At 52.1% G+C, this 27,574-nt stretch overlaps 1 protein-coding gene across 3 annotated transcripts in view; it reads left to right on the top strand.

The window, feature by feature from the left end:
* Positions 1-399: 399 nt before the first annotated feature.
* Positions 400-27,574, top strand: part of RAB11FIP5 (RAB11 family interacting protein 5) — a 43,457-nt gene continuing 16,282 nt past the window's right edge. The window contains exons 1-3 of one of the 3 annotated variants that reach the window (XM_086327598.1): positions 400-1,023; positions 26,002-26,438; positions 26,533-27,232. In XM_086327598.1, coding sequence (XP_086183724.1) covers positions 593-1,023; positions 26,002-26,438; positions 26,533-27,232 — 1,568 coding nt within the window. In that variant the 5' untranslated portion in view covers positions 400-592. The remainder of the gene's footprint in view (positions 1,024-26,001; positions 26,439-26,532; positions 27,233-27,574) is intronic. The other 2 variants (XM_086327597.1, XM_086327596.1) reach the window with 2 other exon arrangements.

Here is a 27,574-nt window from a genome sequence, read left to right as displayed (position 1 = left end):
AGGGGTGGGGCGGGGCAGTTTTAGGGCGAGGGCTTTCCGGAGCAGGGACGTCTTGAAAGAAGGCTTGGGATTGGCCGGGAGGCGCGGAGCGGGCATTTCAGACCAGGCCGAGGGTGCGGCGCGGCCCCCAAGCGAGGCAGGGTTTCCCGGGCGCCCCCAGTTGGGGGCGGTACCGACGCGGGAGCCCCGCCCCCTCCTCTGCGGAGGCCGCGCGCCCCGCCCACGGCCCGCGCGGCACCCGGCTGACCTCTAGCTCCCGGTTGGTCTGCGGCGGCCGGGGCGAGGGCGTGGCTGGCACCTTCCCCCGGCTCTGCCGCACTATCGCGCGGGTTCGGGTCCCGGTCGCTAGTCGCGGGTCGCCGGCCGCGGGGCGGGGCGGGAGGCGGGGCGCTGACGTCGCGGCGCGGCCGGCGGCCGGGGAGGCGGGGAGGCGGCGGCCGGCTCGGCCCAGCCCGGCCCGGCCCAACCCGCAGCTGCGGCGGCGCTCCGAGCCGGCTCCTGGCCACCCTCCGCCGCTGTCCAGTTTCTTACTTGGTCCGGGTGTCTGCGGTCCTGGTTCGGCCAGGCCTCGCTCGCCGCCGCTTCACCCACTATGGCCCTGGTGCGGGGTGCCGAGCCGGCGGCGGGGCCCTCCCGCTGGCTACCCACGCACGTCCAGGTGACGGTGCTGCGGGCCCGCGGGCTGCGGGGCAAGAGCTCTGGCGCGGGCAGCACCAGCGACGCTTACACGGTGATCCAGGTGGGCCGCGAGAAGTACAGCACGTCGGTGGTGGAGAAGACGCCAGGATGTCCCGAGTGGCGCGAGGAGTGCTCCTTCGAGCTGCCGCCCGGCGCCCTGGACGGCCTGCTACGGGCGCAGGAGGCCGATGCGGGCCCGGCGCCCTGGGCCGCGGGCTCAGCCGCCGCCTGCCAGCTGGTGCTCACCACCATGCACCGTTCGCTCATCGGCGTCGACAAATTCCTGGGCCAGGCCACGGTGGCGCTGGATGAGGTCTTCGGCGCAGGCCGCGCCCAGCACACTCAGTGAGTGCCGGGCGCGGGGGAGCGGAAACGGTTAAAGGCCTCGCGGGGCGGGGCTGGGGGACGCAGGACCCCACACCTTGGCCCGGGCGGTGCGCCCTTTTGCCTGGCACTCAAGGGCGTAAATCGACAAGTTGGTTCTTCACATATAGGGTCTCCTTCCGGCCCCCAAGTGTGCTCTGGGCTGTGTTTGGTTGCTGGCAGATCTTTGGGAGGCCTGGGGGGTTGAGAATGGTGGTCTACTGTTAGGAGTAGATTGTCAAGTGAAGTTAGGAGTGGGATCCAGAGACTCTTGGGCTGTGGGAACCTCAAGAAGGAAAATCTGGGGCCCATTCCTGGGGCCTCTGGGCCTGCCCCACTTTCTTCGAAGGGGAGGGTAACTGCCTGCGGACGCCTGTTCCACACCAGGCCCGCAGGGAAGTGGAGAGGCGCTGCCTCGCCCTGTGAGAGGAGGGCAGCGATTGAACGGAGGCGCCACACCAGATCTAGAGGCTGTAGAGGGCATCTGCTGCTTCCTGGCACTCGGATGCCCTCTGCTGCTTAGGGACGCCCCAAAACCTCCTCTTCAGTGTCCCTGATCAGGAAACAGGAGGACCTCTAAGAAGGAAACGCATTAGTTAGGTAGGCTTCAGGTGTCCTGCCTGAGGTGGAGGCAGCATGTGCTTAAGGCATAGCAGGAGATGGTCTCCCAGTCGCTTATACCTAGAAAGGCCAATGAGTTATTATTTTTTTCTTTAATCATTTATTTTGGCAGCATTTAACTTTCCCTGTGTTAAGATCAAGGCTTCAGACTTGGAGCCTCATTTCCTGTTTTGGGCTTGGGCAGGATCTGGAAGCCTGTCTCCAGGCCTGACAACCAGCCGTGGGTCTCTCACTTAGTTAACTGGGGTGATGCCACCCATAGGTCCCATGACCCCTGGATGGGGAGTGTAAGGGTTTGGGGGTCAGGGGTCCCATGGCTCCTGGATGAGGAGGGTAAGGGGTTGGGACAGGTGCTGGAAAGGTTTGCCCAAGTGAAATGGCATCCAACTGAGTCAATCTAGGAAGGCTTGCTGGAGAAGGATTGAGCCTGGTACAGACCCAGATGAAAGCAGGATTTGGACAGAAAAGATCTGACCTTGAACGCTTTAAAAACACGGGTACAGAAGGGCTTCATGGCTCGTTGTGGCTTTGGTGGGAAACCAGTTAGCACAGGGCGGGTTTGGGGAAGGCTGTGACCTAGCTCCCTCTCTCCCTCCCCTGGCCTCGCCTTCCCTCCTGACTTGCTGTTTGGTTGCTGGCTGTGGGATCATGTGGTATAGTTTGGCCCTCCTTTTGTTTTTTCCCTCCCCTTTTCTGTCCTCTCCCCCCAGCCTGGCTCAGGGAGCCCAAGGGGGTGGGGTGGGGCAGAAAGCTCTTCTTTGGCTCTCTTAGCCCTTTCTTTTCCTGGAGAGGCTCCTGCCCCCAAATTAATTCCACCCCTTTCTTTCCTGGTCCTTCAATCTCCACCTCTCAGCTAATCTGACCAGACTGGTAGATAACACATCCCGGGCTGAGGAGAGGGGGCTGTTGAATCCTAGAGGGGTGACTAAGAGCACAGACACAACGTCTCTAGGCTTGTGGGGAGGGGCTTCTGTGAGGTCAGTGACTTGCGGGGGGTAGAGGGGGTTGGGGAGGGGCTTTGATTTTTTTCAGTTCCTGCTCTTGCTTTCTTCTTGGCCTCTGGGTCTTAACTGAGCTGTCCCTGTCTTTCGGCCCGCATGCACCTGTTTTCAGCCAAGGACAGTCCCTCTTGGAGAACTGGACTTACTACCCCTTGGTCTCAGTGGGAGCTTTAATTTACTTTAGAGAAGTCATCTTTTCCACAGGATCTTTCCACACCCACCTGGCTGCCTTTCCTGTGATGCATTGACCTAAGTTATTTATAGAACTTGGAGGGGGCAGGAGGAGGGGACTTATGGGCAGCAGAAATGCCTGTGAAATCAGCCCAATCTTTTAGTTTATGGGACCAAACAGCATGCCCATTGACAGAGGGTGAGGGCTGCTACCCCCGCTCTAGTTTGCACCTTCCACCACTGGCTCTAATGGCCACTCTTCATGGCCTTTCCTGGAGCACCTTGGCGTGAACTGCTAAGACAGTGAGTCTGCACATTTTCCAGTGGGGAGAGGATTGGGGTGTGCCCTCCTCAGCTCTGGATAATGGTGGCAAAGAACTCCAGGAACCAGCTGTGGTGCTCTTAAGGAGAGCAGATGGCCCTGGGTTGCCCAGACAGCACTTGACTAGGGAAAAGCAGTCTCAAGCTTAAGAGGAGGGGCCTGTGGAGTTGCAGATTCCCTTCCCAAACCTGCCACCTTGTGGCCAGTCAAGTAAACTCTTGGTGCCTCAGTATTTTCATCTGTAAAATGGGCTAATTCATATCTTGACAGGGTTGATATAAGAGATGAAATGAGCACCTAGTTCCTGGACGTGTTTGGTGGTCAGTGAACAGCAGTGATGGTGGAGAGAGGTTTTGGTAGCCTGGTAGCTATGATCTGGGAGATGTCCCCTGTCTTAGAGGAGCCTCTCATGTGACAGGAGGAGATAATACAGAACTTAGCACCTTGGAAGTGTTGACTTCCCTGGTGGCTCAGACGGTAAAGCGTCTGTCTACAATGCGGGAGACCTGGGTTTGATCCCTGGGTTGGGAAGATGCCCTGGAGAAGGAAATGGCAGTCCACTCCAGGACTATTGCCTGGAAAATCCCATGGACAGAGGAGCCTGGTAGGCTACAGCCCATGGGGTCGCAAAGAGTTGGACATGACTGAGCAACTTCACTTTCTTTCACTTTAGCACCTGGGGAAGCCCCAGCACTGTGGTGGCAGGGTACTCACAGAAGTATGAGAGCTCCTGATGAAATGACCTGGCCCTTCCCAGCCCTCCACCATTCTCTTTGCTGCTGGAGTTTTGAGAATTGGGCTAGTCTTGGGAGCCCTTTGCAGTTCTAGAGCCACTCTCAGATCAGCCTTAGATCTCTGCAGCCATCTTTCTTGGCAGGGCAGCAGCAACATGAAAACTGGGATTTCCCAGTTCTATCACTTATTAGCAGGCAAGTTACTTAACCTGTTTCTTCAATTCTGAAAAGGTCATATGTGATAACAGTCATAGAATTGTACAAGTTAAATACAGTGGTGTCTCTAAAAGTCTTATTATTGTCCTAGAGACATAGCAAGCTTTCAAGATGTTCGTGTTGGGTTATTCCCAGGGCCCTCCTTGTGTAATGATAGTAATGATGATGAGGGCAAGGGTACTAGATACCTCAACAGTCCCCGAAGCTGCTTTGTCAGTGGGATGCTATTTGAGGTGAGGGATTTCACCGGAGGCTTCCAGTTGATTAAAAAGAAAATTGTCGAAACAAACTAACTATAACCCTTTCCCTTCAGTAAAACCATTCATGGTTCACTGTGGGTCTGAAAATCCCAAGAGATGCCTCTTCTTTGGCCACTCCAAGCAGCTTGCAGGATCTTAGTTCTCCAACAAGGGGTCGAACCCAGGCCCCTGCAGTGAAAAGCACCAAGTCCTAACCACTGGACTTGCAGGAAGTTCCTGCTTTAGCTTCTTTAGATGTGTCCTTTCTGGTTTGTACCTCAGTGCCATCCGTGATACTCCCCAGTGGGTACTTGTGTGCAGAAAAATGGTCCCTTCCTTAAAAGAACCCCCTTCCTGGGCCTGTTGGACAGAGGGTTACAGTCTGGCTCCTTGGAAACGCCACATCTGTGGCCTCGATTTGGGTTAAAATGGGACCATGGACAGGCTGCAGCTGTGGCCCTCTAAGTGGCTCCATCAGCCCTGGTTAGACCTGTCTCATTGATCTTATGAGGGCCTCAGGGGGGCCTGTGGCTGTGGAGGACTTAGGTTGGAGACCTGAGCCTTCTGCCTGGCTGGCGATGGTGGCCTGAAACCTCCTCGAGGAGGGTTTTGGGCACTGGGAGAGGCACCTGAAGCCAGTGTAGCCTGCTGGTCTAAGGTGACATGGTCTTTGAGGGCTTCCACCTGTCCCCTAGCCTCCTGATGGACTGCATGTTCCTCTTGTAGACAGATGGTGCAGGACCCACAGCCTCATCCCCACTGGTTTCCAGCTGTGACTGCTCCTCTGGAAGCAGCTGAGGCAATGAGGGTCCTTGGCCCTGGCTCCTGCTCCAGCCTCAGACCTGGCCACTGGGGAAGTCTGCTTGGCTGCTGGGAAGGGTGTGGCTGTTCTTAAAAGCAGTAGTTAGGACTTGGGGAGGCTGCATTCCCTGAGTTATGGGGCAGTTTTTATTTGGGGTTGCTTGAGCAGCAGCGTCTGGGGGTGTGGGGAGGGGTGGAAGTGACTCTCCCGTCAGACTGGCAAGCACAGCAGCTTCCCTTCCCTCCGCAGCTGGCCCTGTCCTCCCCTCCCTGCTGGCAGCCGGGGACAGACGCGACTCAGCAGAGCTCCATACGGGCGACCTTGAGGGCTGTGCCTTTCTTCTGATGGGGCTGCCTGCTCTCTTTATTGCTGCCGCCCCGGTGCTGTGACATACTCGCCAGCAACAGCGACACTGAAAGGCTCATCTGGCCTCGTCCAGGTGTTTCCCCTGCCATTCCCACCCTGCGCAGGGACAGAAGATTAACACAATGACAGGAGCTCTGTGTGTTCTCTGGGAGTCTGTACCTTATTTTTTTTCCTGCTCAGGGCTGTCTTCTGCAAACTGGTGTGGTCATGAAGAAGCCTTGCCCTTTCTCATGGCCAAGTAATAGGGATAAGTCCATGGAGTGGGTCCTTTCTGCACCTGGCACTTCTGTCAAGGAGGAGTCTGATGGCTTTGTTCTGACTGAGCTGGCCTGTGGGGCTGGGCCCAGGGCTCCTCAGTGAGCATAATAAGCTAGTTTAGCTCCCAGGAGATAGTGCTGGTGGTGTTGGGGAGGAGGGGTGTTGTCAGGGGCCACCTTGACCTTCAGTTGACCCCAGGGGTGGGAAATGGAAACACTGACCTTGACAGTGGACTTCTAATGTCAGAGCTGTGAGAGTGCTTAGACATGTGGAAATGGAGGCTGGGAGGGCAAGTGGCAGGCTCTCAGCTATGTAGCAATTAGGAAGGGTGGGGCTCTGTGGTTTCTCTTAGGCCCTGGCAGCTTGAAGGGCTGAAGGATTTGGGGTAAAGAAGAGATGGCACTTGGGGCCCTGAGTGCATCCCAAGGTTTCTGTGGAAGTGCCAGAGGGGTTTTAGGGAGATGGGGACATTTCCACTGGGATAGGGAAGGGGGCCTTGGGACTTCTCTGAGACGCTGAGGAACAGTCTAATCCACAGGCCTTTCTGCCTGGGCAGAGGCCAGGGGAGGCCACCGGCTGGGCAGGGAGTTGAAAGGAGGGGAGCACATGGACACCCCAGCCTGCATGTTCAGAGAGTGCAGTCTTATTAGGAGGATAGACCCCACATTTGGAGGAAGGGCCATGGCCAGGTGCTGTATTTTGGGGTCTAGCCAGGAAACACTGGAGATTTCAGAGCAGACAGAATCCCTGGGCTCAGCTGTGGTCAGGGACGGCCTCCTGGAGGAGGAGGTACCCCAGACCTGTCAGGCTGGCCATCAGGGATCCCGTTTGCCACCCAACTTGCTCTGAGTTCCCATACAGACCGCACGTAGCACTCGTTTTTGGAGAAATGTCATTGCCTCATTTGTCTAGTGTATCACTGATTATGTCCTGCTTAGGTGCTGACGCTGTCCTGAGGATTTGTCTTCCATCAGCTTATAACAACCTCTTGAGGTGTAGCTATTGTTACTGTGTTTAACAAGTGAGGAAACTGAGACGCAGAGAGGTGAAGTGACTTTTCTAAAGGTACCTAGTACACGGCCGTCAGGCTTGTACCCAGACAGTCTGGCTCCAGATTCTGTGCTCTTCAGCACCATGCTGCACCATCCGTCTGAGTCTTCCCTCATGTCTCCCAGCATTCAGCTTTGCACGGAACCTGGTGTTCAGCAGCTGCCCTCCTTAGGGTTCATCTCTCCTCCCCAAAGTCCATCTCTGTAGTCAGGCTTGGAGGCTCTGGAAGCATGACCTTCCATGCTTCTCCTGTGTGAGGCCTTGACTGGCTGGGATAAGTGCATTTAGTCTGCAGCTCCGTGTCTAGTCATATCTTTCTCAGGAGATGGGGGTGTTGCCTGGTCGTTTGGGGAAGAGGGTATCACTGCCACTACACTATCTCATACGAGTGAGGGAGGGGCTGGAAAGCTCTGCCTCGCCCCCAGACACCCCCACCCCCCACCCCAGGGAGATTTGCTCTCGTTGACTTGTACAGTATAGCTGGGCTTGGGATATCATCACCAGATACAAGACTTCCTGACCTTTCCCAAAAAAATGACATGCTTGTTTGACTGTGACGGAACCCTCCGAGCCATCTGGTTCCTCTTCCTACAGTCATGCGGTGGTTTGCTTTTTTCTTTCTTTCTTTTGTTCAACATCTAGTAAGTAATTACTGGGCAACCACTGTGCCAAGGTTAGGGCTTTGGAGGAAACATGAGAAAGAAAATTTATAGCCCTTTCCCTAGGAAGGCAAAAATATGTTTGAGGCAAGACTTAATACAGGAAGGGTAATTAACCAAAAAGCAGTATATAAAAAGTATGAGAGAAAGGATCAAAAGAAGGACCAACTCACCAGGGTTGGTGTGATCAGGGTGGACCGTGTGTAGGAGGTAGAGCCTTGAATGACAGATGAGGTGTGATAGGGGCTGGGTGAGTTGGGAGGGAGACTGCCCCTCTGGAAGGGAAGGGAAGTGTGATGGGCTGGGCCAGGAAAGGGAGTGGAGGGGAGCTGAGTTAGTTTAGCTATGTGCTTCTCTCAGCAAAACAGCCTGGCTTTCTTTCACATTTATTTTTGAGTAGTTTACTGGTCTAAAAATTCTAAAGATACAGAGGTTACACTGTGAAAAATTTTCCTTGCCCTGACCTTGAGTCATCTAGCTCCTTTCTCTGGAGGCAGCCAGCATTACCAGATCTCATCTACTTTTAAAAGCCAATGCATTATAGATTTCTTCTCCCCCTCACATTGTGTTTGCACAAACGCAGCTTTCTTCATGCACACGGTTCTATACCTACTGTCAGCCTGGCTTCCCCACAGAGGGATGTTACTGCTTGTGTCCACCTGTTGTGGTGCTTTCCCAGTGGCTCAGCAGGTAGAGTCTGCCTGCAATGCAGGAGACACAGGAGACGCTGGGTCTGGAACATTGCCTGGAGGAGGAAACTGAGACCCACTCCAGTAGTTTGCCTGAAAAATCCCATGGACAGAGGAACCTGAAAAATCCCATGGACAGAGGAGCCATGCAAAGAGTCGGACATGACTGAAGGACTGAGCACGCCACCTATTGTGTCTGAACCGAGACCCTAGCAGGGGGACGGCCATACTTAGTTTTATCCTCTGGAACTCAGGACTCTGGTTCGGGGTGAATATTGGGTTAGGAGCACCGGGGAGGGGAGTGTGGGTAAGTAGAATTTCTTCCTTATCCCTTGTCTCCCAGAGAGTCCCCTGGGAGGGTCATCTCGCTGGTTCTCCTTTCTCCTGGGCAGGGTCATCGCTCTTTGGTCCTGGGCCACCTTCCTCCCATAGGGCTGACGACAGCCCATAAAAGGTCCCGACAGTAAATCCAAATCTTTATGTGTGGGTTGGCCTACTTCTCAGAGTGCTTTCCCAGCATCACCTCATTTCCTTCTTCCCTGAGGGCAGGCAGGCTGACCCCCATTTTTACTGATGTTGAGACTGGGGTCTGAGGAGTGGGATGACCTATTCAAGGTCACACAGCTCATTAGTGGCAGCCAGATTTCTGACCCCCAAGCCCAGTGCTTTTCCCATACATCATGCTTTCAACTGTCCATACTTCCTGTTGCTGTGTGGTTAGACGTGTCTCCAAGTAGGCATGGGTCCCTGGCCTCTGCCTGAGGCAAGCTGACAGCGACTGACCTCTGGAGCCTACGGCAGGAGGAGGGGTGCGGACTGCTCGAGAAGTTTGTGCCTAGGCAGGGGGGAGGCTGAGCCTGACTGGGCTGAGGCGAGCCCAAGCAGCCCATGCCCACGGAGGCAGGGGCAGCTAATGAAATGACAGTTCTGGGCTCTGAGGACTGTTGCCCAGAGCCAGAGTAGGTGGTAAGAATCTCTGGCCTGATAAAGGGGCACTGTCCTCTCCTGCAGTTGAGTCTGGCTTGCAGTTTTTACCTTTGATACCAAATCAAAGGCAGGCTTAGGTTGTGAGCATTGAGAGCCGTAAGGGATTGGCCTTCTCCCTGCATCCTATCTGCTGGTGTGTGAGGAGGTCGGCCGGCCGGAGATCTGGGGAGAAGCGAAGGCATCTAGATGGAGGAGCCTCTGGGGAAAGCTTTTCCAGCCAGCTCTTCAAACTCTGAGTTACACAGTTTGAGTTGGTATTTCTCCCCGTCTTCACTGGCTTATTTTATCATCCCTCTTTTACAGAGGTGAAGCGGGTGGTTGAAAGCCACTTTGTAAGTCAGATCCAGGACTAGAACCTGGGTCTCCTGTCTTACAGCTCACTGAGGATTTTCCTCACGTGAACCGTGAACTTCCAGATGTTCAAGCTGGTTTTAGAAAAGGCAGAGGAATCAGAGATCAAATTGCCAACATCCGCTGGATCATGGAAAAAGCAAGAGAATTCCAGAAAAACATCTATTTCTGCTTTATTGACTATGCCAAAGCCTTTGACTGTGTGGATCACAATAAACTGTGGAAAATTCTGAAAGAGATGGGAATCCCAGACCACCTGACCTGCCTCTTGAGAGACCTATATGCAGGTCAGGAAGCAACAGTTAGAACTGGACATGGAACAACAGACTGGTTCCAAATAGGAAAAGGAGTACATCAAGGCTGTATATCGTCACCCTGCTTATTTAACTTCTCTGCAGAATACATCATGAGAAACGCTGGGCTGGAAGAAGCACAAACTGGAATCAAGATTGCCGGGAGAAATATCAATCACCTCAGATATGCAGATGACACCACCCTTATGGCAGAAAGTGAAGAGGAACTAAAAAGCCTCTTGATCAAAGTGAAAGAGGAGAGTGAACAAGTTGGCTTAAAGCTCAACATTCAGAAAACTAAGATCATGGCATCCGGTCCCATCACTTCATGGGAAATAGATGGGGAAACAGTGGAAACAGTGTCAGACTTTATTTTTTTGGGCTCCAAAATCACTGCAGCCATGAAGTTAAAAGACGCTTGCTCCTTGGAAGGAAAGTTATGACCAACCTAGATAGCATATTCAAAAACAGGGACATTACTTTGCCAACAAAGGTCCGTCTAGTCAAGGCTATGGTTTTTCCAGTAGTCATGTATGAATGTGAGAGTTGGACTGTGAAGAAAGCTGAGCACCGAAGAATTGATTCTTTTGAACTGTGGTGTTGGAGAAGACTCTTGACAGTCCCTTGTACTGCAAGGAGATCCAACCAGTCCATTCTAAAGATCAGTCCTGGGTGTTCTTTGGAAGGAATGATGCTAAAGCTGAAACTCCAGTATTTTGGCCACCTCATGCGAAGAGTTGACTCATTGGAAAAGACTGTGATGCTGGGAGGGATTGGGGGCAGGAGGAGAAGGGGATGACAGAGGATGAGATGGCTGGATGGCATCACTGACTCGATGGACGTGAGTTTGAGTGAACTTCAGGAGGTGGTGTTGGACAGGGAGGCCTGGTGTGCTACGATTCATGGGGTCGCAAAGAGTTGGACACGACTGAGCGACTGAACTGAACTGAGGTTTTTCCACTATTCCTTTAAAATATTTTTTTAATAAATATTTTATTTTTTAGAAAATTTATTTACTTTTTGGCTGCATTGGGTCTTAGTTGCAGCATGTGGGCTTCTCGCTAGTGTGGTGCACAGGTTCCAGGGCACGTGGGCTCTGAGTTTTGGCACATGGGCTTAGCTGCCCTGTGGCCTGTGGGATCTTCGTTCCCTGACCAGGGATCAAAGCTGCATCCCCTGCACTGGAAGGCGGATTCTTCATCACTGGACCACCAGGGAAGTTCCTAAAATAATTAGTTTTCCCAGCCTATTTCTGGGACTGAAGCTAAGCCCTGTCAACGCCATCTCGTCTATCCAGCGTGTGTTAGAGCAGGCCCAGTCCCTGGGTTGTGGGGGTGAAAGGTGAGTAACATTCCGTGCTGTCAGTAAGCAGTGACAGCACAGGTGGAGTGGCTCTGCTGTGCCCAGGAGTGCCACTCCTTCCCCTCCCCATTGCTCCTGTCCTAGTTAAGCAGTTTTTTTTTAACATCTCCTGCAGACTTAGCTGCTTCAGCTTTTTTATAAGCCAGAATGCCAGTGTATTAATTTATGATGAGAAATAACTGCTAAGGCACAGGGAATTGCCTGCGTCAGCCTGGCTGTGGGGCCTGTCCTGGGTTCAGCTCTGTGGCTGGCTCTGCGGCCTCACCTCTTGCCTGCCCCTTTCCCTGTTGCCCTGTGCTCTTCCTAGAGCCCAGCGGCCATAGGTCTTATCCTTGTTTCCTACCCTGTAGTGCTCTTCCAGGCCCAGAGGAAAGCTGCAGCTCTTTAGCATGATGTTTGGGGCAGTCTCCTCTATCTGCTCCAAAGCACCTTTCTGTCCATCTTCACTTCTCCAGCCCTCAGCACCTGGATATTCCGTTCCTCCCACCTGGAGTGTCTCTGCACCTGCCTCCTTGCCTCCTGACCCATCATTCAAGACCCAGTATGAGTGTTGGCATCTGTCAATGAAAATAATAAACAGCCTATTATAAAAATAGGAAAGAATTTCGTTTGAGCCAAACTGAGGATTAGCCTGGACACCCACTTCCCAGATTACTCTAGAGAAACTGCTCTGGAGAAGCATGGTTTCCAGCACAAGTTTATATATCTTGTCAGAACAAAGAACATGAAACAAGTCAGGGATACATGTCAAGATCTCCACCCATCCACCCATAAGCATGCACACAGCAAGTCAGCATGGCCTTGCACCTGGGAAGGGAATCTTATCGTTAAAGGGGGACCAGCATTGGGTTCCCTGGAGAGGGGAGTGGCTACCCTCTCCAGTATTCTTGCCTGGAGAATTCCATGGACTGGATAGTTCGCGAGGTCACAAAGAGTTGGACAGTACTGAGTGACTTTCACTTATGAGAATTTATGAGCATTGGTGTCCCAAGAAGAGAAGTATTTAATCTTTATTTTTAACACGGGCATGCTTTACCTTTTGTTAGTGTCTTTTCTCTAATAATTAAAGCAGATGTCCAATGTATGTTTGTAACCTCATGGCAAATAGGTGGGGAAAAATGTGGAAACAGTGACATTTTATTTTTTTGGGTTCTGAAATCACTGCATGTGGCGACTGCAGCAACACAATTAATAGACGCTTGCTCCTTGGAAGAAAAGCTATGACAGCCCTAGACTAGCATATTAAAAAGCAGAGACAGTCACTTTGCTGACAAAGGTCCATACAGTCAAAGCTACGGTTTTTCTAGTAGTCACGTACAGATGGGAGTTGGACCACAGAGAAGGCTGAGTGCCGAAAAATGGATGCTTTCAAACTGTAGTGTTGGAGAAGACTCTTGAGAGTCCCTTGGACTGCAAGGAGATCAAACCAGTCAATCCTAAAGGAAATCAACCCTGAATATTCACTGGAAGGACTGATGCTGGAGCTTAAGCTCCAATACTTTGGCCACTTGATGCGAAGAGACTCATTAGAAAAGACCCTGATGCTGGGAAAGATTGAGGGCAAGAGGAGAAGGGGGCATCAGAGGATGAGATGGTTGGATGGCATCACGGACTCAATGGACATGAGTTTGAGCAAACTCCAGGAGATAGTGAAGGACAGGGAAGCCTGGCATGCTACAGTTCATGGGATCACAGAGTCAGACACGACTTGGCAGCTGAACGGCAACAACAGTGTATGTTTGATAGGCCACAAACAGGCTATTTTAGTGAGTATAAGAGTCAGGTTTTCTCAGGTATAAGCCAGAATGACTTCCTGTATCTCAATATGTGAAAATTTCTTTTATCAGGTCCTTTACCACTTCTCCTGAAATATTCTTTCATTTAGCCTATCTGTGCATTTTATTTGTACGTTTTTGTGGTGTTAATCACTTTCTTCCTTTATTTATGTGGCTGTCTTATTTCCCTACTATGATGTAAGCTTCTCAAGGACACCCCCCCCTTTTTTTTTTAACTTTGGCAAATACTTCGGAAATATTCTGAGCCTGGCTGAGGGCTCCTCTGGTTAGATGGGCAAGTTCCCTATGCCTCTGAGACTTTGTGGGTGTCAGGATGGGCTGTCAGGATCTCACGTGCCATGCCCTGTGCTGAGGCTATGGAGATGTGTAGATAGCACAAGGCTCAGGTATGCAACCAGGAGCAGGGCGCAGTCACAGGACAGGGAGAAGAAAACCTGTGTCCTGGCCCAAGGCTACCCTCGCCTCCACAGGGATCTAACAGAAAGGCCCCGTTAGTCTCAAGTGGGACTGAAGGAGAATATAGCTGAGTCAGTATGTGTTTCCAGCCATTTCCAACAGATGCTGGTGCTTTTCAAAAAACATCACCATGACGCTTGTTAACAGATAAAAAAAATCAGCAGTTCCTTAATCATCCAGTCAGTATCCAGTCCATATTCAAATTGCCCTGATATCAGGACCCCTGTTTATGAGTGGTTTGTTGAATCAGGATCCAAACGGGGCTCCCTCCCAGCCGGGGCCTAGTTGTTAGGTCTCCCAGGGCAACAGTCCCCTCCTCCCTTACCTGAGGGAGGAGCTGAGTCACTTGTCCTTGAGAGCATCCGCACTGTGGCTGATGGCTTCCCCTTTGATGTCCTTCACCCTAATTTTGCAGCCCCTGAGGGCTAGTTGCTAGGTCTGAAAGTCCTGCTCCCTAGACCCTGCCTCTTGCAGGAGTTCCTCTGCCCGAGGAGGCTGACTCTGCTGCATGGCCTCGGCAGGCACACCGGCTCCATCTCCACTTCAGTGGGGCTGAGATTAAGCAGTGGGTTCTGGACTGTTAGCTGACCCAGCTACCGTGGAGTTATCCATTCAGCCTTTCTCCCAATGGATTTTAGTATCCATTAATGATTGCTGCCTAGGACTCTAGTTGTTTTTTTTCTTTATTAGCAGGAATCTGGCATAAGGAAGCGTTTTCGTTTTCCCTGTGATTGTTTGGTCATTCTACACAGGAACATCAGGAATGGCAATTCTTTGCCATTGTTTTTCAGTTTGTGGTTGACTTCCAATTTAGAAATCCATAATAGTGTGATGACAACAGTCACTTACATGATGGTTTCCTGCCAAAGAGAAATTGTAGGACTTTGTGAGCCTGGAGAAAGGCAGACAAGGTGAATGGTCTCTGAAGGCTTCAGGCCTTTTCAGCTGTTGTTATTGAGTCACTCAGTTGGTCCAATTCTTCACGACCCTGTGGACTGTAGATGTCCAGCCTCCTCTATCCATGGAATTCTCCAGGCAAGAACACTGGAGTGGGTAGCCATTTCCTTCTCCAGGGCATCCTCCTGACTCAGGGATCAAACCCGGTTTTCCTGCATTGCAGGCAGATTCTTTACTGTTTGAGCCACCAGGAAGCCCTCAGGCCTTTTCAAAGCAAGAGATTTAATCAATACAGTGTTGCTTGAAGTGACTGATGGCTGCTGGCCTAGAATAGGGATTTGGGGCAGATTGTTATGCTCATCAGAATGTTATGAACAGGTATCTTGGTGTCTTCTCCTAGAGTTTCCCCCAACATCTGCTTTTTGAGTTGCAGTCTTCTCCTCTCTGGAGCTCTGTAGCCCCCACTTGTACTGACTCCCTGGGGAGGCTCAGTGGGGAGAGTAAGCCCTGGAAAGGACAACTGGATCAGTATATCTTTCCTTCACATTGGTGGTTCTTTTAGGAGATTCTTCAGCCAGAACAGCGGGCAGCACAGCTGTCTTCTCAGGGCCTCTCAGCTTCATTTATCTTGGGGCACAGTTCATTCCTACAGCTGTCAGCTTTGCAGGCCCCTCATCCCCAGCATGGTGGTAGCTGTTCCCTAGCCTGAGGTAGGCCTGTCTCTGAAGTTGGTGGCTACGGCCAGAAGAGAGAAGCTGCAGAAGCTGCAGATAAGTAGGCAGGTAAGGCTCAGGTGAGGACCAGCCTGGGAAAGTTGGAGATGTGGTGTTGGGGACACGAGGAAAACCTCTGGGAGCAGCCTGCCCCTGAGGCAGCAGGTGCACCTGGCTGCTTTTGTTTGTCTGGAGTCGCCTTCACTGCCTTGCTGGGTGTTGGAGGACTGGGCACTGTGGCGAGACGCTCAGGAGCTGCAGAGCCTTTGGCTGGTTCCTTGCCCCTTACCAGCAAGGCTCTCTTGTACCCAATGGGACATGAGGTGTCTGTCCTCTCATTTGGGATCTCAGCCTGGGAGCCGTGCATTGGGACAGGAAGGGGAAGACGTGCTCAGTATGTGCTTTGCAGCAAGCCCTGTAGAGGCAGCACAACCCGAGCAGTGAGAGGAGCATCGTCCAGCTCCTCCTCTGGGAACTACACTCAGCATCTTCCACAGAGCCCTCGCTTTAGCTTTGAGCTCTATCTCTAAGTGTGCTTTATTATTTTGTGCCTCTGTTAGCAAGATGTGGAGAAGGCGATGGCACCCCACTCCAGTACTCTTGCCTGGAAAATCCCAGGGACAGAGGAGCCTGGTGGGCTGCAGTCCATGGGGTTGCTAAGAGTCGGACACGACTGAGTGACTTCACTTTCACTTTTCACTTTCATGCATTGGAGAAGGAAATGGCAACCCACTCCAGTGTTCTTGCCTGGAGAATCCCAGGGACGGAGGGGCCTGGTGGGCTGCCGTCTATGGGGTTGCACAGAGTCGAACAGAACTGAAGTGACTTAGCAGCAGTAGCAAGATGTGTTCTAAGGTAGTTGCTTTTTCACTGTATGCCGTTTCAGCATAAAAAGTAGGAGTCCTCTACTTTCGGATGGCAGTAGAAGCCTGTAGCTTTAAAGTTCAAAGCAGTGATAGAGGCGATGCGTGTAGACGAGACTTGGCAACGCCTGCTGCAGCTGTCACGTGGTATGAAAATGCCCGGTTTCCCTTGGTGGCGTGTTCACAGGTACTGCTGCTCTACAAAGATTTGCAAAAATTCATAATTGAAAAAAGTGCCAAATTTCAGTTAGAGATGAGGGGAAATAGAGATGTAATGCTCCTATCTAACACATACCCCTGCTTTAGAGAAACTCCTTGGTTGGGAAGGAACATGGGGGTTTCTGGGTCCAGGTGTGTGTGTGTGCTGTACTTGGGGAGGGAGGCAGTCTAGTGCAGTGATCAGGGTCAGCTGCTCTGGAGACAAGGAGCCTGAGATTCCTGGTTCCTCTATTTACAAAAAAGAAGCGTGTGCCGTAACCCTGTGGACTTCTCTCTGTTCTGGTGCTTGCATCTGCAAAACATGTGAGCTAACACTTGGGTGGCGCTTCCCGTGTGCCAGACCCTGTTCTGAGTGCTTCACGTGTAATCTGTTTAATTGTCAGCGTGGTCTTGTGAAGGCAGCCAACATCCATTACCCTCATTTTATAGATAAGTATGAAAAGGCATAGAGAGATAGGGGAACCCACTCTCTGTCACGCAGCTGGTTATATGGTGATCTGGGGCTTAGACCAGGCAGCCAGGCTCCAGAGTCCAGGCTGGTAGCCACTTTCAAGGTCGGCCTCCCACACCTGCGTCACAGGGCTTTTAAGGGTATTATTTGGATCTAATTTGCTGTGTTGAGTGCTTAGTACAGTGCCTGCCCACAGTAGATGCTAAATGAGAGGTGTAGTTGTTGATGCTAAGATTATTGCCCTAGTGACGGGCTAGCATGGGGTCAACGCCTGACCTCCATTCAGGAAATGGGCACTTACCAGAGCTGATGGGTGTATTCTCTTAGGGAAGTTGATGGAATTCTTAGCTCAGGGATTGGGGATGAGGCCTTCACGGTTAAAGAAGGCATCCTTTTGGAACTGTCTGTCCCCTGAAGCCTGGCATGTGGCTCCCACCTCAGGAGGCTCTTTCTGGGAACAGGGGGTACCCTCTTTGCTCTGGGAGCTTCTGGTCTCATGATTAAGACTTGTGGGTTTGTGGTGATATAAACATTACATATAGGTCAGTTGTGAACAGGGACAAACAAGTTCCTAAGTTATTTCATAGATTAATTTGTTAGTTAATTGAAAAGATACTTGAATATCCACTCTTTCAAACCTGGTGACACACAGATGAGCAGAATAAAGTTCCTGCCTGTAGAGCAGGGAAAGACAGACATTACACAGCAGTGTATTGTTCAGTCGCTAAATCATGTCCGACTCTTTGTGACCCCATGAATTGCAGCATGCCAGGCTTCCCTGTCCTTAGTGTCTCCTGGAGTTTGCTCAAACTCATATCCATTGAATCCGTGGTATCATCCAACCATCCATCTCAAGCTCTGTCACCCCCTTCTCCTCTTCTCCTCAATCTTTCTCAACATCAGGGTCTTTTCCAATGAGTCGGCTCTACACATCAGATGGCCAAAGTATTGGAGCTTCAGCTCCAGCGTCAGTCCTTCCAATGAATATTCAGTGTTGATCTCCTTTAGGGTTTACTGGTTGGATCTCCTTGCAGTCCAAGGGACTCTCAAGAGTCTTCTCCAGCACCACAGTTCAAAAGCATCAATTCTTCGGTGCTCAGCCTTCTTTATGGTCCAACTCTCACATCCATACATGACTACTGGAAAAACCATAGCTTTGACTAGATGGACCTTTGTCAGCAAAGTGATGTTTCTGCTTTTTAATATGCTGTCTAGGTTTGTCACAGCCTTTCTTCCGAGGAGCAAGCACCTTTTAATTTCATGGCTGCGGTGATTTGGGAGTCCAAGAAGAGAAAATCTGTCATTTGTTTCCATTTTTTCCTCATCAATTTACCATGAAGTGATGGGACCAGGTACCATGATGTTAGTTTTTTGAATGTTGAGTCTTTTTTAAAAATTTTATTTATTTTAATTGGCAGCAAAACACTTTACAACATTGTGGTGGTTTTTGCCATACGTTGACATGAATCAGCCTGAATGTTGCGTCTTAAACCAGCTCTTTCAGTCTCCTCTTTCACCTTCATCAAGAGGCTCTTTAGTTCCTCTTAACTTCCTGCTATTAGAATGGTATCATCTGCGTATCTGAGGTTATTAATGTTTCTCCCGCTATTCTTGATTCCAGCTTGCATTTCATCCAGCCCGGCTTTTCACATGATGTAGTCTGCATGTAAGTTAAATAAGCAGGGTGACAATATGCAGCCTTGACGTACTCCTTTCCCAATTTGGAACCAGTCTGTTGTTCCATGTCCAGCTCAAACTGTTGCTCCTTGACCTGCGTTCAGATTTCTCAGGAGGCAGGTAAGGTGGTCTTGTATTCCCATCTCTTGAAGAATTTTCCACAGTTTGTTGTGATCCACACAGTCAAAGGCTTTAGCGTAGTCAATGAAGCAGAAGTAGATGTTTTTCTGGAATTCTCTTGCTTTTAATAGGATCTAACAGATGTTGACAGCTTGATCTTTGGTTCTGTGCCTTTTCTAAATCCAACCTGTACATCTGGACGTTCTTGGTTTGCATACTGTTGAAGCCTAGCATGTGAAATGAGCGCAATTGTGTGGTAGTTTGAACATTCTTTGGCATTGCCCTTCTTTGAGATTGGAATGAGAACTGACCTTTTCCAGTCCTGTGACCATTGCTGAGTTTTCCAAGTTTGCTGACATATTGAGTGGAGCACTTTAACAGCATCATCTTTTAGGATTTGAAGTAGCTCAGCTGGAATCCCATCACCTCCAGTAGCTTTGATTGTAGTGTGCTTCCTAAGGCCCACTTGACTTCACACTGCCCTGTCTGGCTGCTAGTGAGTGACCACACCATTGTGGTTATCCAGGTCATTAAGACCTTTTTTGCACAGTTCTGTGTATTCTTGCCACCTCTTCTTAATCTCTTCTGCTTCTGTTAGGTCCTTGCCATTTCTGCCCTTTTTTGTACCCATCTTTGCATGAAATGTTCCCTTGGTAGCTCTCATTTTCTTGAAGAGATCTCTAGTCTTTCCCATTCTGTTGTTTCACTGTGTGGGATACACGTGCACACACACACACACACACCCCTCTGTCAGGTGGTGTTAGTATGCTGAAGAAATAGAACAGAGTTAAGGAGCAGTTGTAGTTGGGGTACTCAAGGAAAACTGAGAAAGTTCAGACGAATGGGGACCTGTTGTGAGTGAGTAAGTGCAGATCTGGGCCTGTGTCTCAGGCAGAGGGAAAAGCAAGAGCAGTGGCCTGGAGGTGGGAACACAGTGAAGAGCAGTGTGGGATGAGATATGCAGAGGATCAGAGGAGCCGGGACCCAAAAGATGAGTCCTTTCTGCCATGCTGAGGAGCAGTGTGGGATGCACTCCAAGTTCACCCACATGCTGCAGGAAGCTTGGATGGCAGGGAGGCAGGTGAGCAGGGAATTGTGATATTCAGCAGGGGTTTGTGGTGGACTGTACTGTAGGCTGCCAGTGATGAGAGGGGTTGAAATCTAGATGTAGTCGGTTCATAGAGTTCAAAATTTAGATGTAGGGTGTGACGGGGAAAAAGAGACAAGGATGGTTCCTGGTTTGGGATTTGAAATAAATGAGGAGTGGATGCTTAGGAAGGGGCACCATTATTTGGGTCATAAGCTGAACTCTGGACTGATAGTGTTACTGAACTGAACTCAGGTCTGCCCGTCTGACATGCAGCAGAGCCAATCTCCTGACACTGGGTAGTGGTGAAGTAAAGAACAGTGTTTATCTGCAGGGTGGCAGTAAGATGAACAGGCAGCTCGTGCTCAAAAGGCCTGAACTCCCCGTTGGCTTTCAGGCAAAGGTTTGTAAAGACTGTTAGGAGTTAGCTCTGGACCTTCTTCTGGTCAGTCGGTGATGAGGTAACAGGATGTTGTTTGGGGAGCCTCAGTCATCAGCTTTCTGGTTCCTGCTTGTTGTGGTCAATAAGTAGTCACCACCCTCTGCCAGGTGGCGGAGGGGCCTTAGCTTCTGCAGAGCACCTCGAAGATAGGCATCAGCCTCCTGGAGGCACCCCTGAAGTCCTGTGGCTCCACTCTTCTAATCATTAACTACTTGAGTCTGCTCTGTGGAACTCAGGGAAGGTCTAGGATACTGAAGCCCTTTGTTCCCTGCAAGCAAGAAACAGGACATGGAGGGGCTTGTGTGTCCTGGAATGCCCCACAGAGTCCTCCTTGGTTACAGTTTCCCTTTTTCTTTGATACTCCTCAATCCTCGGGGGACAGGGGTGGGACAAGGAAAGGAATAAAGTTTTGAATCAAGAGATAAATCATAAAAGAGAACTAGGACACGAGGACACCTAACTCCAAGTCCACGTTCTTAACCTTCAGTGGGCGGTGCTTGTCATCAGGCTGAAGGCACACATTGGGCCTCTGGACATCCTGAGAGGACAGAGCTGGAAAAGGTCGGCAGGTGGACTTGGTTTCAGTAAGAATTGGAGACAAGTCAGGTGTGCCTGGCCCTGTGGCTGGCAAGGACCCCACCGCCCTTGGGGATCCTAAGAAGCCAACCAGGCGCTTACATGTGTGTGTTTGACATCTGCTGTAGGTCTGCTTTCCCGGGGTGGTGGCTTTTCCAGTTTTGCTATCTGGTAGCTGTCAGCCCAGCTCTGTTTACTGAGAAATGGGTGGAGAGCTGGGCATGGTAGGCCTGGGAGCCCCGCTCGTAGCAATAGCTAAGCCAGAATCTTGGTAACAGGTGAGGCAGCTACCACCCTCCTTCATCCCACCTTTGTCCTCTGCACCCCCGCAGAGGGTGGGGAGGGGTCCAGCAGGGTAGGAAGCTGAGGGCTGAGTCCTAAGTTCATACTCGGCCTGCTGAATTTTGTCAGACAGAGTGAGGCTGAGGGGGAGGTATGGTGACTGAGCCAGGGCCCTTGTAGAGGTTTTCTGTAGTTCTGCATCTCCTCCCGCTACCCCCTCCCCCCACCCCTGAAGTCTGAATGCTGATGGCTGCTAGAGGAGGCTGGGCTGCTCCCAGGCATGCTTTTAATGGTCTGGGGACAGGACAGACGCCTGTGGTTCCCTTAGTGACCTTCGGGCTCCATCCTCCTAGGATTGTGCCAACCCTTTGAAGGGGGTTCTGGTCTCCATATCCCACCTCCATGCCTCTTTGGGCCTCTGTCAGGTACTCCAGACCTTTTCCAGCTTCTGTCCTCTCAGGATGTCCAGCTTAATGAGAAAAGCTGCTCCTGGAAGGTTAAGAATGTGGACTGGGAGTTAGGCAGCTTCATGTTCAAGGACTGACTGTATCACTTACTAGCTATTTGATCCTGGGCAAGTCACAAACCTTTTGTGTAACTTGGTTTCCTCATCCACAGAATGGGGATGGTGGATCTCATCTCCTGGACTGTGTGGGTAATAAAGGAGATACAGAGTTCGGCACACACTGAGCATGCAGTAAGTCTAGCTCTGCGGAGTCTTTAGCACAAGTCACTTGTCCTGCCTCTCAGGTATGGTCCACAGGCCAGCAGCACTGGCATCCCCTGGAAGCTGGGAAGAGATGGAGCCTCTCAGGTCCATCTGCACCCATCGCATCAGAATCTGCATTTTAACTAGACTCAGTGATCCTTTTGTATTAATACTTGAGAAGCTCTGTTGTATGTCACTCCTGAAGAGCAGTGTCTATAGCGGTGCATACCTCTTGAAGTGAAAGTGAAAGTCGCTCAGTCGTGTCCACCTCTTTGCAACCCCATAGTCTGTAGCCCACCAGGCTCCTCTGTCCATGATATTCTCCAGGCAAGAATACTGGAGTGGGTAGTCATTTCCTTCTCCAGGGGCTTTCCCAATCCAGGGATCAAATCCGGGTCAAAACCTGCATGGCAGGTGCATTCTTTACCATCTGAGCCACCAGGGAAGTCCCATACCTCTTACATGCAAGGAATTGTCTCTTCCTATTTTTTTCCTGATGGAGCATGCCTTGGCTGCAGTCATACCTAGGATAAGTCCCAGATAATGATCATTGTCAAAACCCTTGTTTCCTGAGCACTTGCTGTCCAGGCTTTGGAAAGTTTAGGTGCTCGGACGGTGCAGGAGTTGAGGCGGGTGCCACGTAGGTGGAACAGTTAGGCTCCTACAGGGAAGGATGTGCAGATTGGTGATTTACATGCCACAGGGGCCAATGAATCCAGGCTTTGAGGGCTGAGCGGGTGTCAGGGAAACCGTATTGGGTCAGAATCACTGTCCTTCCTCCTGAGCTAGTGAGTCCCATTTTAGAAGTCACTTTGTGGAACAGAGGCCTTGTTCATTTTGGAACTCTTTATTCACAGAAAGCACTTAATGATGCCCGCCCCTCCCCCATGTCTGGATTCCTTCAGTAACTTGTCCCCAGTCGGGGGAGGGGAGGTGGGGGAGGGATGAGCATGTCTAGGGTCAGTTCTCTCAGAAGAAGCAGGTTCAGCGGACTTTGGAAGGGAAGCCTTGGCTGGGCAGGGGAGAGACGTGGGTTTCTTCTGGGAACCAATTGAGTGTTCCTTTTCAAAAATTTATTTATGTGGTTGCACCAGGTCTTAGTTGCAGCGCTTGGGGTCTTTAGCTGTGGCATGTGGGAGCTAGTGCCCTGACCGGGCGGGTGACCCTGGGCCCCTGTGTTGGGAGGAGTCTGAGCTGCTGGGCCACCAGGGAAGTCCCCCAGTTGAGTGTCGTTGATGAGGCACCCAGGTGGAGGGAGAGTTGGTCTCTGATCCGTGAAGCGTGTCGAGTAGGCAGGGGACCGGCCTGCTGTGGTTTTCACACTGGGTCTGGTGAATTCAGTCACCCAAGGACAGACTCCCTTCCACCTTAAATCATAGATTTTCTAGGCCTGTTGCTGCCTGCTGCTCCTTAGTCGCTCAGTCGTGTCTGACTCTTTGTGGCACCATGAACTGTAGCCTGCCAGGCTCCTCTATCCATCGGGTTTTTCAGGCAAGAATACTGAAGTGGGCTGCCATTCCCTTCTCCAGGGTTATCTTCCTGACCCAGGGATTGAACTCACGTCTCCTGCATTGCAGGCAGATTCTTTACCCACTGAGCCAATGGGGAATATTTTCTAGGCCTGGCCTTACTAATTTAGTGGGTTTTAGGTTGTATCTTGGTATGAGTAGGTATAAAGAAACCCCACACTGATGCATGCAGGTTAGGGTACTGCAGCAGCAGAACTCTGAAGATCAAATCTGTCTTGTGAGCCAACATCTGGGTGTGTGCTCAGGCCGTGGTCAAGTCCTGATTGGTTCCGGCCAGGTCTCACCTGTGGATGAGAGTGACAGGGCTTTGTCCAGGAGCGGTTGGCTGGTGGCCTTGCCGTTGTGCACAACCTGTGCGGGTCACACTCCTGGGAGAAGGCCTGCTCCAAGTACCTGGCAGGGTCCAACCAGCCCTGCCCGTGACCTGTAGGGAGACAGATGGCGACAGTGACTGAGGCGCCAGAGGCGGGTCCCAGCCATCCTCACTCTGCTCCAGATGGGGAGGGTGACAGCCAGAAAATGGCAAAGAAAGCCTTCTTTTCACTGCTGTCTCCCTGAAAAGCAGGTACAGAGGAAGAACCCCAGATTCCCTCGGGAAGAGCAGGAGCAGCAAAAGTGGCCTTATGGGGTGGAGGTTGGGAAAGGCAGGGACAAGGATCCTTGGGCCCAAGGACCCGAGCCCCAGGCTGGGCTGGCAACACATCCTCGGTGACTGAGGGGCTGGATGGAGCGGCGAGGAGCCCACCTGTCTCAGGCAGCTGAGGGCGTAAGAAAGGATGGGGCTTTCTTTCCTCTGTTTCCTATTATGATGGTAATATATGGCCCTTATAAAAAATTCACACAGAACAAAAATAGACAGTGGGAAGTGATAGTGCCCTGCAGCCTCGCCCCCAGAGAAAACCACTGTTAATGCCATGGTGTGTGGTGCGTGACCGGCTAGGGCTCAGGGCCTCTGACCTCAGCCCCAGAGACGGATGTCTGTGCTTGCTGATTCCCGTCACTCAGGGATTGGTGGCTTTGTGGCTGGAGTCCATATATTAATACTTCTCATTGCCCCACCTCCCAGAATCTTTTTGTACTAAATGAGGTCTAGTCCAGCTTTGAGCAAGTTGACTTGCCCTTGGACAACTTAAAGGGTCAGGCCCAGGGTGGATGTTGGGTTAAGAAGGCCGGGGGTGAGGATATTGGTGCTCGCTGTTTTGTCTTTCTAGTAACTGTCTCCTCGTGCCCCCAGACCTTCCTCACACACATCCCATCGGTCTGTCTGTGAGCTCCCTTCTCTGCTCCTCGCCTTGCCTCCCCCATCTTTCTTCCCTACCCCTGCTCATCTGAGAGCAGAGAAACACATACACCCCTGCTCTGAGCACTGCCCTCTGCCCTCCTTGCTTGTGCTGTGTCCTGAGTGAGCCTTCCCAGGGGGTGGTCTCTGAGGTTTGGGAGGGAAAACCAACAGCCAGGGCTCACTTTACTTAGGCTACCCAGTGGTCACCAAGAAGAGGCCAGGTGCAGAGCCCATGATGGGCACCCTAGAGGTTAGTCATGATGGATGCTTCCAAAGGGATCCAACTGGAAATGCCCCTGGGTAGACTTTTTTTTTTTAAGTTACAAGGTTTAAACCACCAACACCACCAATTCCTTGCAGTGACTTAATCTGGACATTTGCATATATAGGGGCTTTCATACAAAAGATCTCCCACCCCTTCTGTCCACGAGAAGCTCAAGGAGCTCATGCTGTGGGGTGAGCAGATGTTAGGTGGGAGATGACCACCACAGCAGGGACTGAGGCGTGTGCGGTGGGGTACATGTGTAGTGTTTGTGTGTGCTATGGGGGGTATGTGTGTGTGGTGTGTGTATACTCTGAGGCTCTTTGAGCCCTCCACTGGACTTTATTATGGAATAAAACTTGACTGGCTGGGTCTAGAATTCTGGTGAGTTTTTCCCTCAGAACTGCAAAGGCATGGCTCCATATGGTGTCCAGTGTTGCTAACGAGGACCTGATGCTGCTCTGATTTCTGAATGCGTTCTATGGACCTGTCTCCCCTCTGTGGGGGCCTCTAGGCTCCTTTTCATACCTGGGGCTCTGAAACCTCAGTGATCCCCATCACTAGGTCTTTCTTTGCTTGCTGTGCTGAATGCTGGTGAGTGCATCTGTGCTGGCGCTCACGGCCTTCGGGAGAACTTCCTTGTATTATTTCTTTCATGGCTTCTTGCTCACGTTCTCACTGTGCTCACTCTGTCTGCTTTTTTTAATTAAGAGTTTATTGTTAGAGTAGTTTTAGGTATACAGAAAAACGAGTGGAAAGTGCACAGAGCTCCCGTATATACCCCCTCCCTGCTCCTGCTGTAGTATCCTCTGTTAGTAACATCTGTATTAACATTAGTGTGGTACATTTATGATTGATTGAGCCAGGAGCAGTACATTATTGATAAGTACAGTCTCTTCCTGGCTGCTTGTTCTTGGCTGAGTTACCTCACTGTGGAGCTTTGACCTCCTGATCTGTAAAATCCCAGGCCTGTTGTGAGCTGTGCATGGAGGGGAGGTGAGAACATACCCTCCCCATTCCTTTGTAGCACATGGTGGTTGCTTCCAGATGAGGTGTGCGCTTTCCTTCCCTGGGTCTCTTGCTTAAGGCCTCTTTATGCCGTCTTGTCTGCTTCTCCATCTTGCAGAAGTGTGCCTGGCAGGGCTTTGGGTGAGTAAGTGAGGGCGTGAGAGGTGTGTGTGTGTGTGTGTGTGTGTGTGTGTTCGTGCACTAGCATTCCTGGCCCTGGGCTTCGGGGAGAGCTGTTCTTTCCAGGACTCACTGGTGGCTCACAGCAGAGCTTGGGCTACGACCAGTCAGAGGAGATGATGTAGATGGGGAAATGCGGGTAGTTGTGCCTGTACTTGGGGCCTGGGGTTGTCAGGGTTCCTCCCAGGCCTGTGGGAGGCTGTAGCAGTGGCTGTCATGACCCTCAGGGCAGGGAGGGGCTCTGGGAGGTCCCTGTGACCGGAGCCCTGACACCCTCTTCTTCCTCATAGGTGGTACAAGCTGCACTCGAAGGCGGGCAAGAAGGAGAAGGAGCGCGGGGAGATCCAGGTGACCATCCAGTTCACGCGCAACAACCTCAGCGCCAGCATGTTCGACCTGTCTGTGAAGGACAAGCCGCGGTCCCCCTTCAGTAAGATTAAGGACAAGATGAAGGGCAAGAAGAAGTTTGACCTGGAATCTGCCTCTGCCATCCTCCCCAGCAGTGCCCTGGAGGACCCCGAGCTGGGCAGCCTGGGCAAGATGGGCAAAGCCAAAGGCTTCTTCCTCCGAAACAAGCTGCGGAAGTCCTCGCTGACCCAGTCCAACACCTCGCTGGGCTCGGACAGCACTCTGTCCTCGGCCAGCGGGAGCCTGGCCTACCAGGGCCCCGGCGCCGAGCTCCTCACCCGCTCGCCCAGCCGCAGCAGCTGGCTGTCTTCAGAAGGGGGTGAGCGAGGGCAGTGGAGGGCGGGCTGTCCCCTCGGCTGTAGGGAAGGCCGGGGGGGAGCAGGCATCTCACCCAACGTGTGCTTCCCTTCCAGGCCGGGACTCTGCACAGTCCCCCAAGTTGCTCACCCACAAACGGACCTACAGTGACGAGGCCAGCCAGATGCGGGCAGCGCCTCCCCGGGCCCTTCTTGACCTTCAGGGCCACCTCGATGGGGCCTCGCGCTCCTCTCTCTGTGTCAACGGGAGCCACATATACAACGAGGAGCCCCCGGCGCCCCCACGGCACCGCAGTTCCATCTCGGGCCCGTTTCCACCCTCCAGCTCCCTGCACGCTGGCTCTTCCCGGCCCTCCGAGGAGGGGCCGCGGTCTGCGGATGACTCCTGGGCCCGAGGTAGCCACCGCCCCAGCAGCTCCGAGGCAGTGCCTGGACAGGAGGAGCTGAGCTCACAGCCCAGAGTGTTGGCCGTGGGGGCCCGCCGCTCTGGAGAGGAGGAGGGGGCCCGGCCCTCGGAGGGGAGGCCGGTGCAGGTCACCACCCCCATGGTGGCCTCCTCTGAGGCTGCGGTGGAGAAGGAGGGAGCCCGGAAGGACGAGCGGAAGCCCCGGATGGGCCTTTTCCACCATCACCACCAGGGGCTGAGTCGGAGCGAGATGGGGCGCCGAGGCTCTCTGGGGGAGAAGGGGAGCCCCACTCTGGGAGCCTCCCCCCACCACTCGTCCAGTGGGGAGGAAAAGGCCAAAAGTAGCTGGTTTGGCTTGAGAGAAGCCAAGGAGCCATCCCAGAAACCCAGGTATGTCCTTGGCAAGACCAGCTTTGGTCCCCGGGAAAGATGCTGGGGTGTCTGCACTGAACCCCGGGGCAGGGAGGATGGAGCAACTGGGGCCCTGGGGCAGGCTGCTGGGGCTCTGGCTTTGCATGGTTGAGCGGGGGAACCCTGTCTCCCTAAGCCAAGGCTTGTTGTCTGCACATGGACACAGGTGAGTTGAAGGGCACGGCACTCTGGGGATCCCGTGGGCCTCACTTCCTGAGTTGGCACACCTATCCTCTGAGGAGGGGGAGGAAGAGGACAAAAGCGGGAAAGGCCATTTGTTGGGATTCTTTGCTTCCCAACCTCTACCTCTTGCCTGCTGGC

Source organism: Bos grunniens, chromosome 11, assembly GCF_055505025.1.
Source record: "Bos grunniens cultivar Pamir isolate PY7600 chromosome 11, Bosgru_T2T1.0, whole genome shotgun sequence".
In the NCBI taxonomy this organism is placed as follows: Eukaryota; Metazoa; Chordata; class Mammalia; order Artiodactyla; family Bovidae; genus Bos; species Bos grunniens.
The sequence above is the reverse complement of the archived record's forward strand: the minus strand, read 5'-3'. Positions and strand labels throughout refer to the sequence as shown.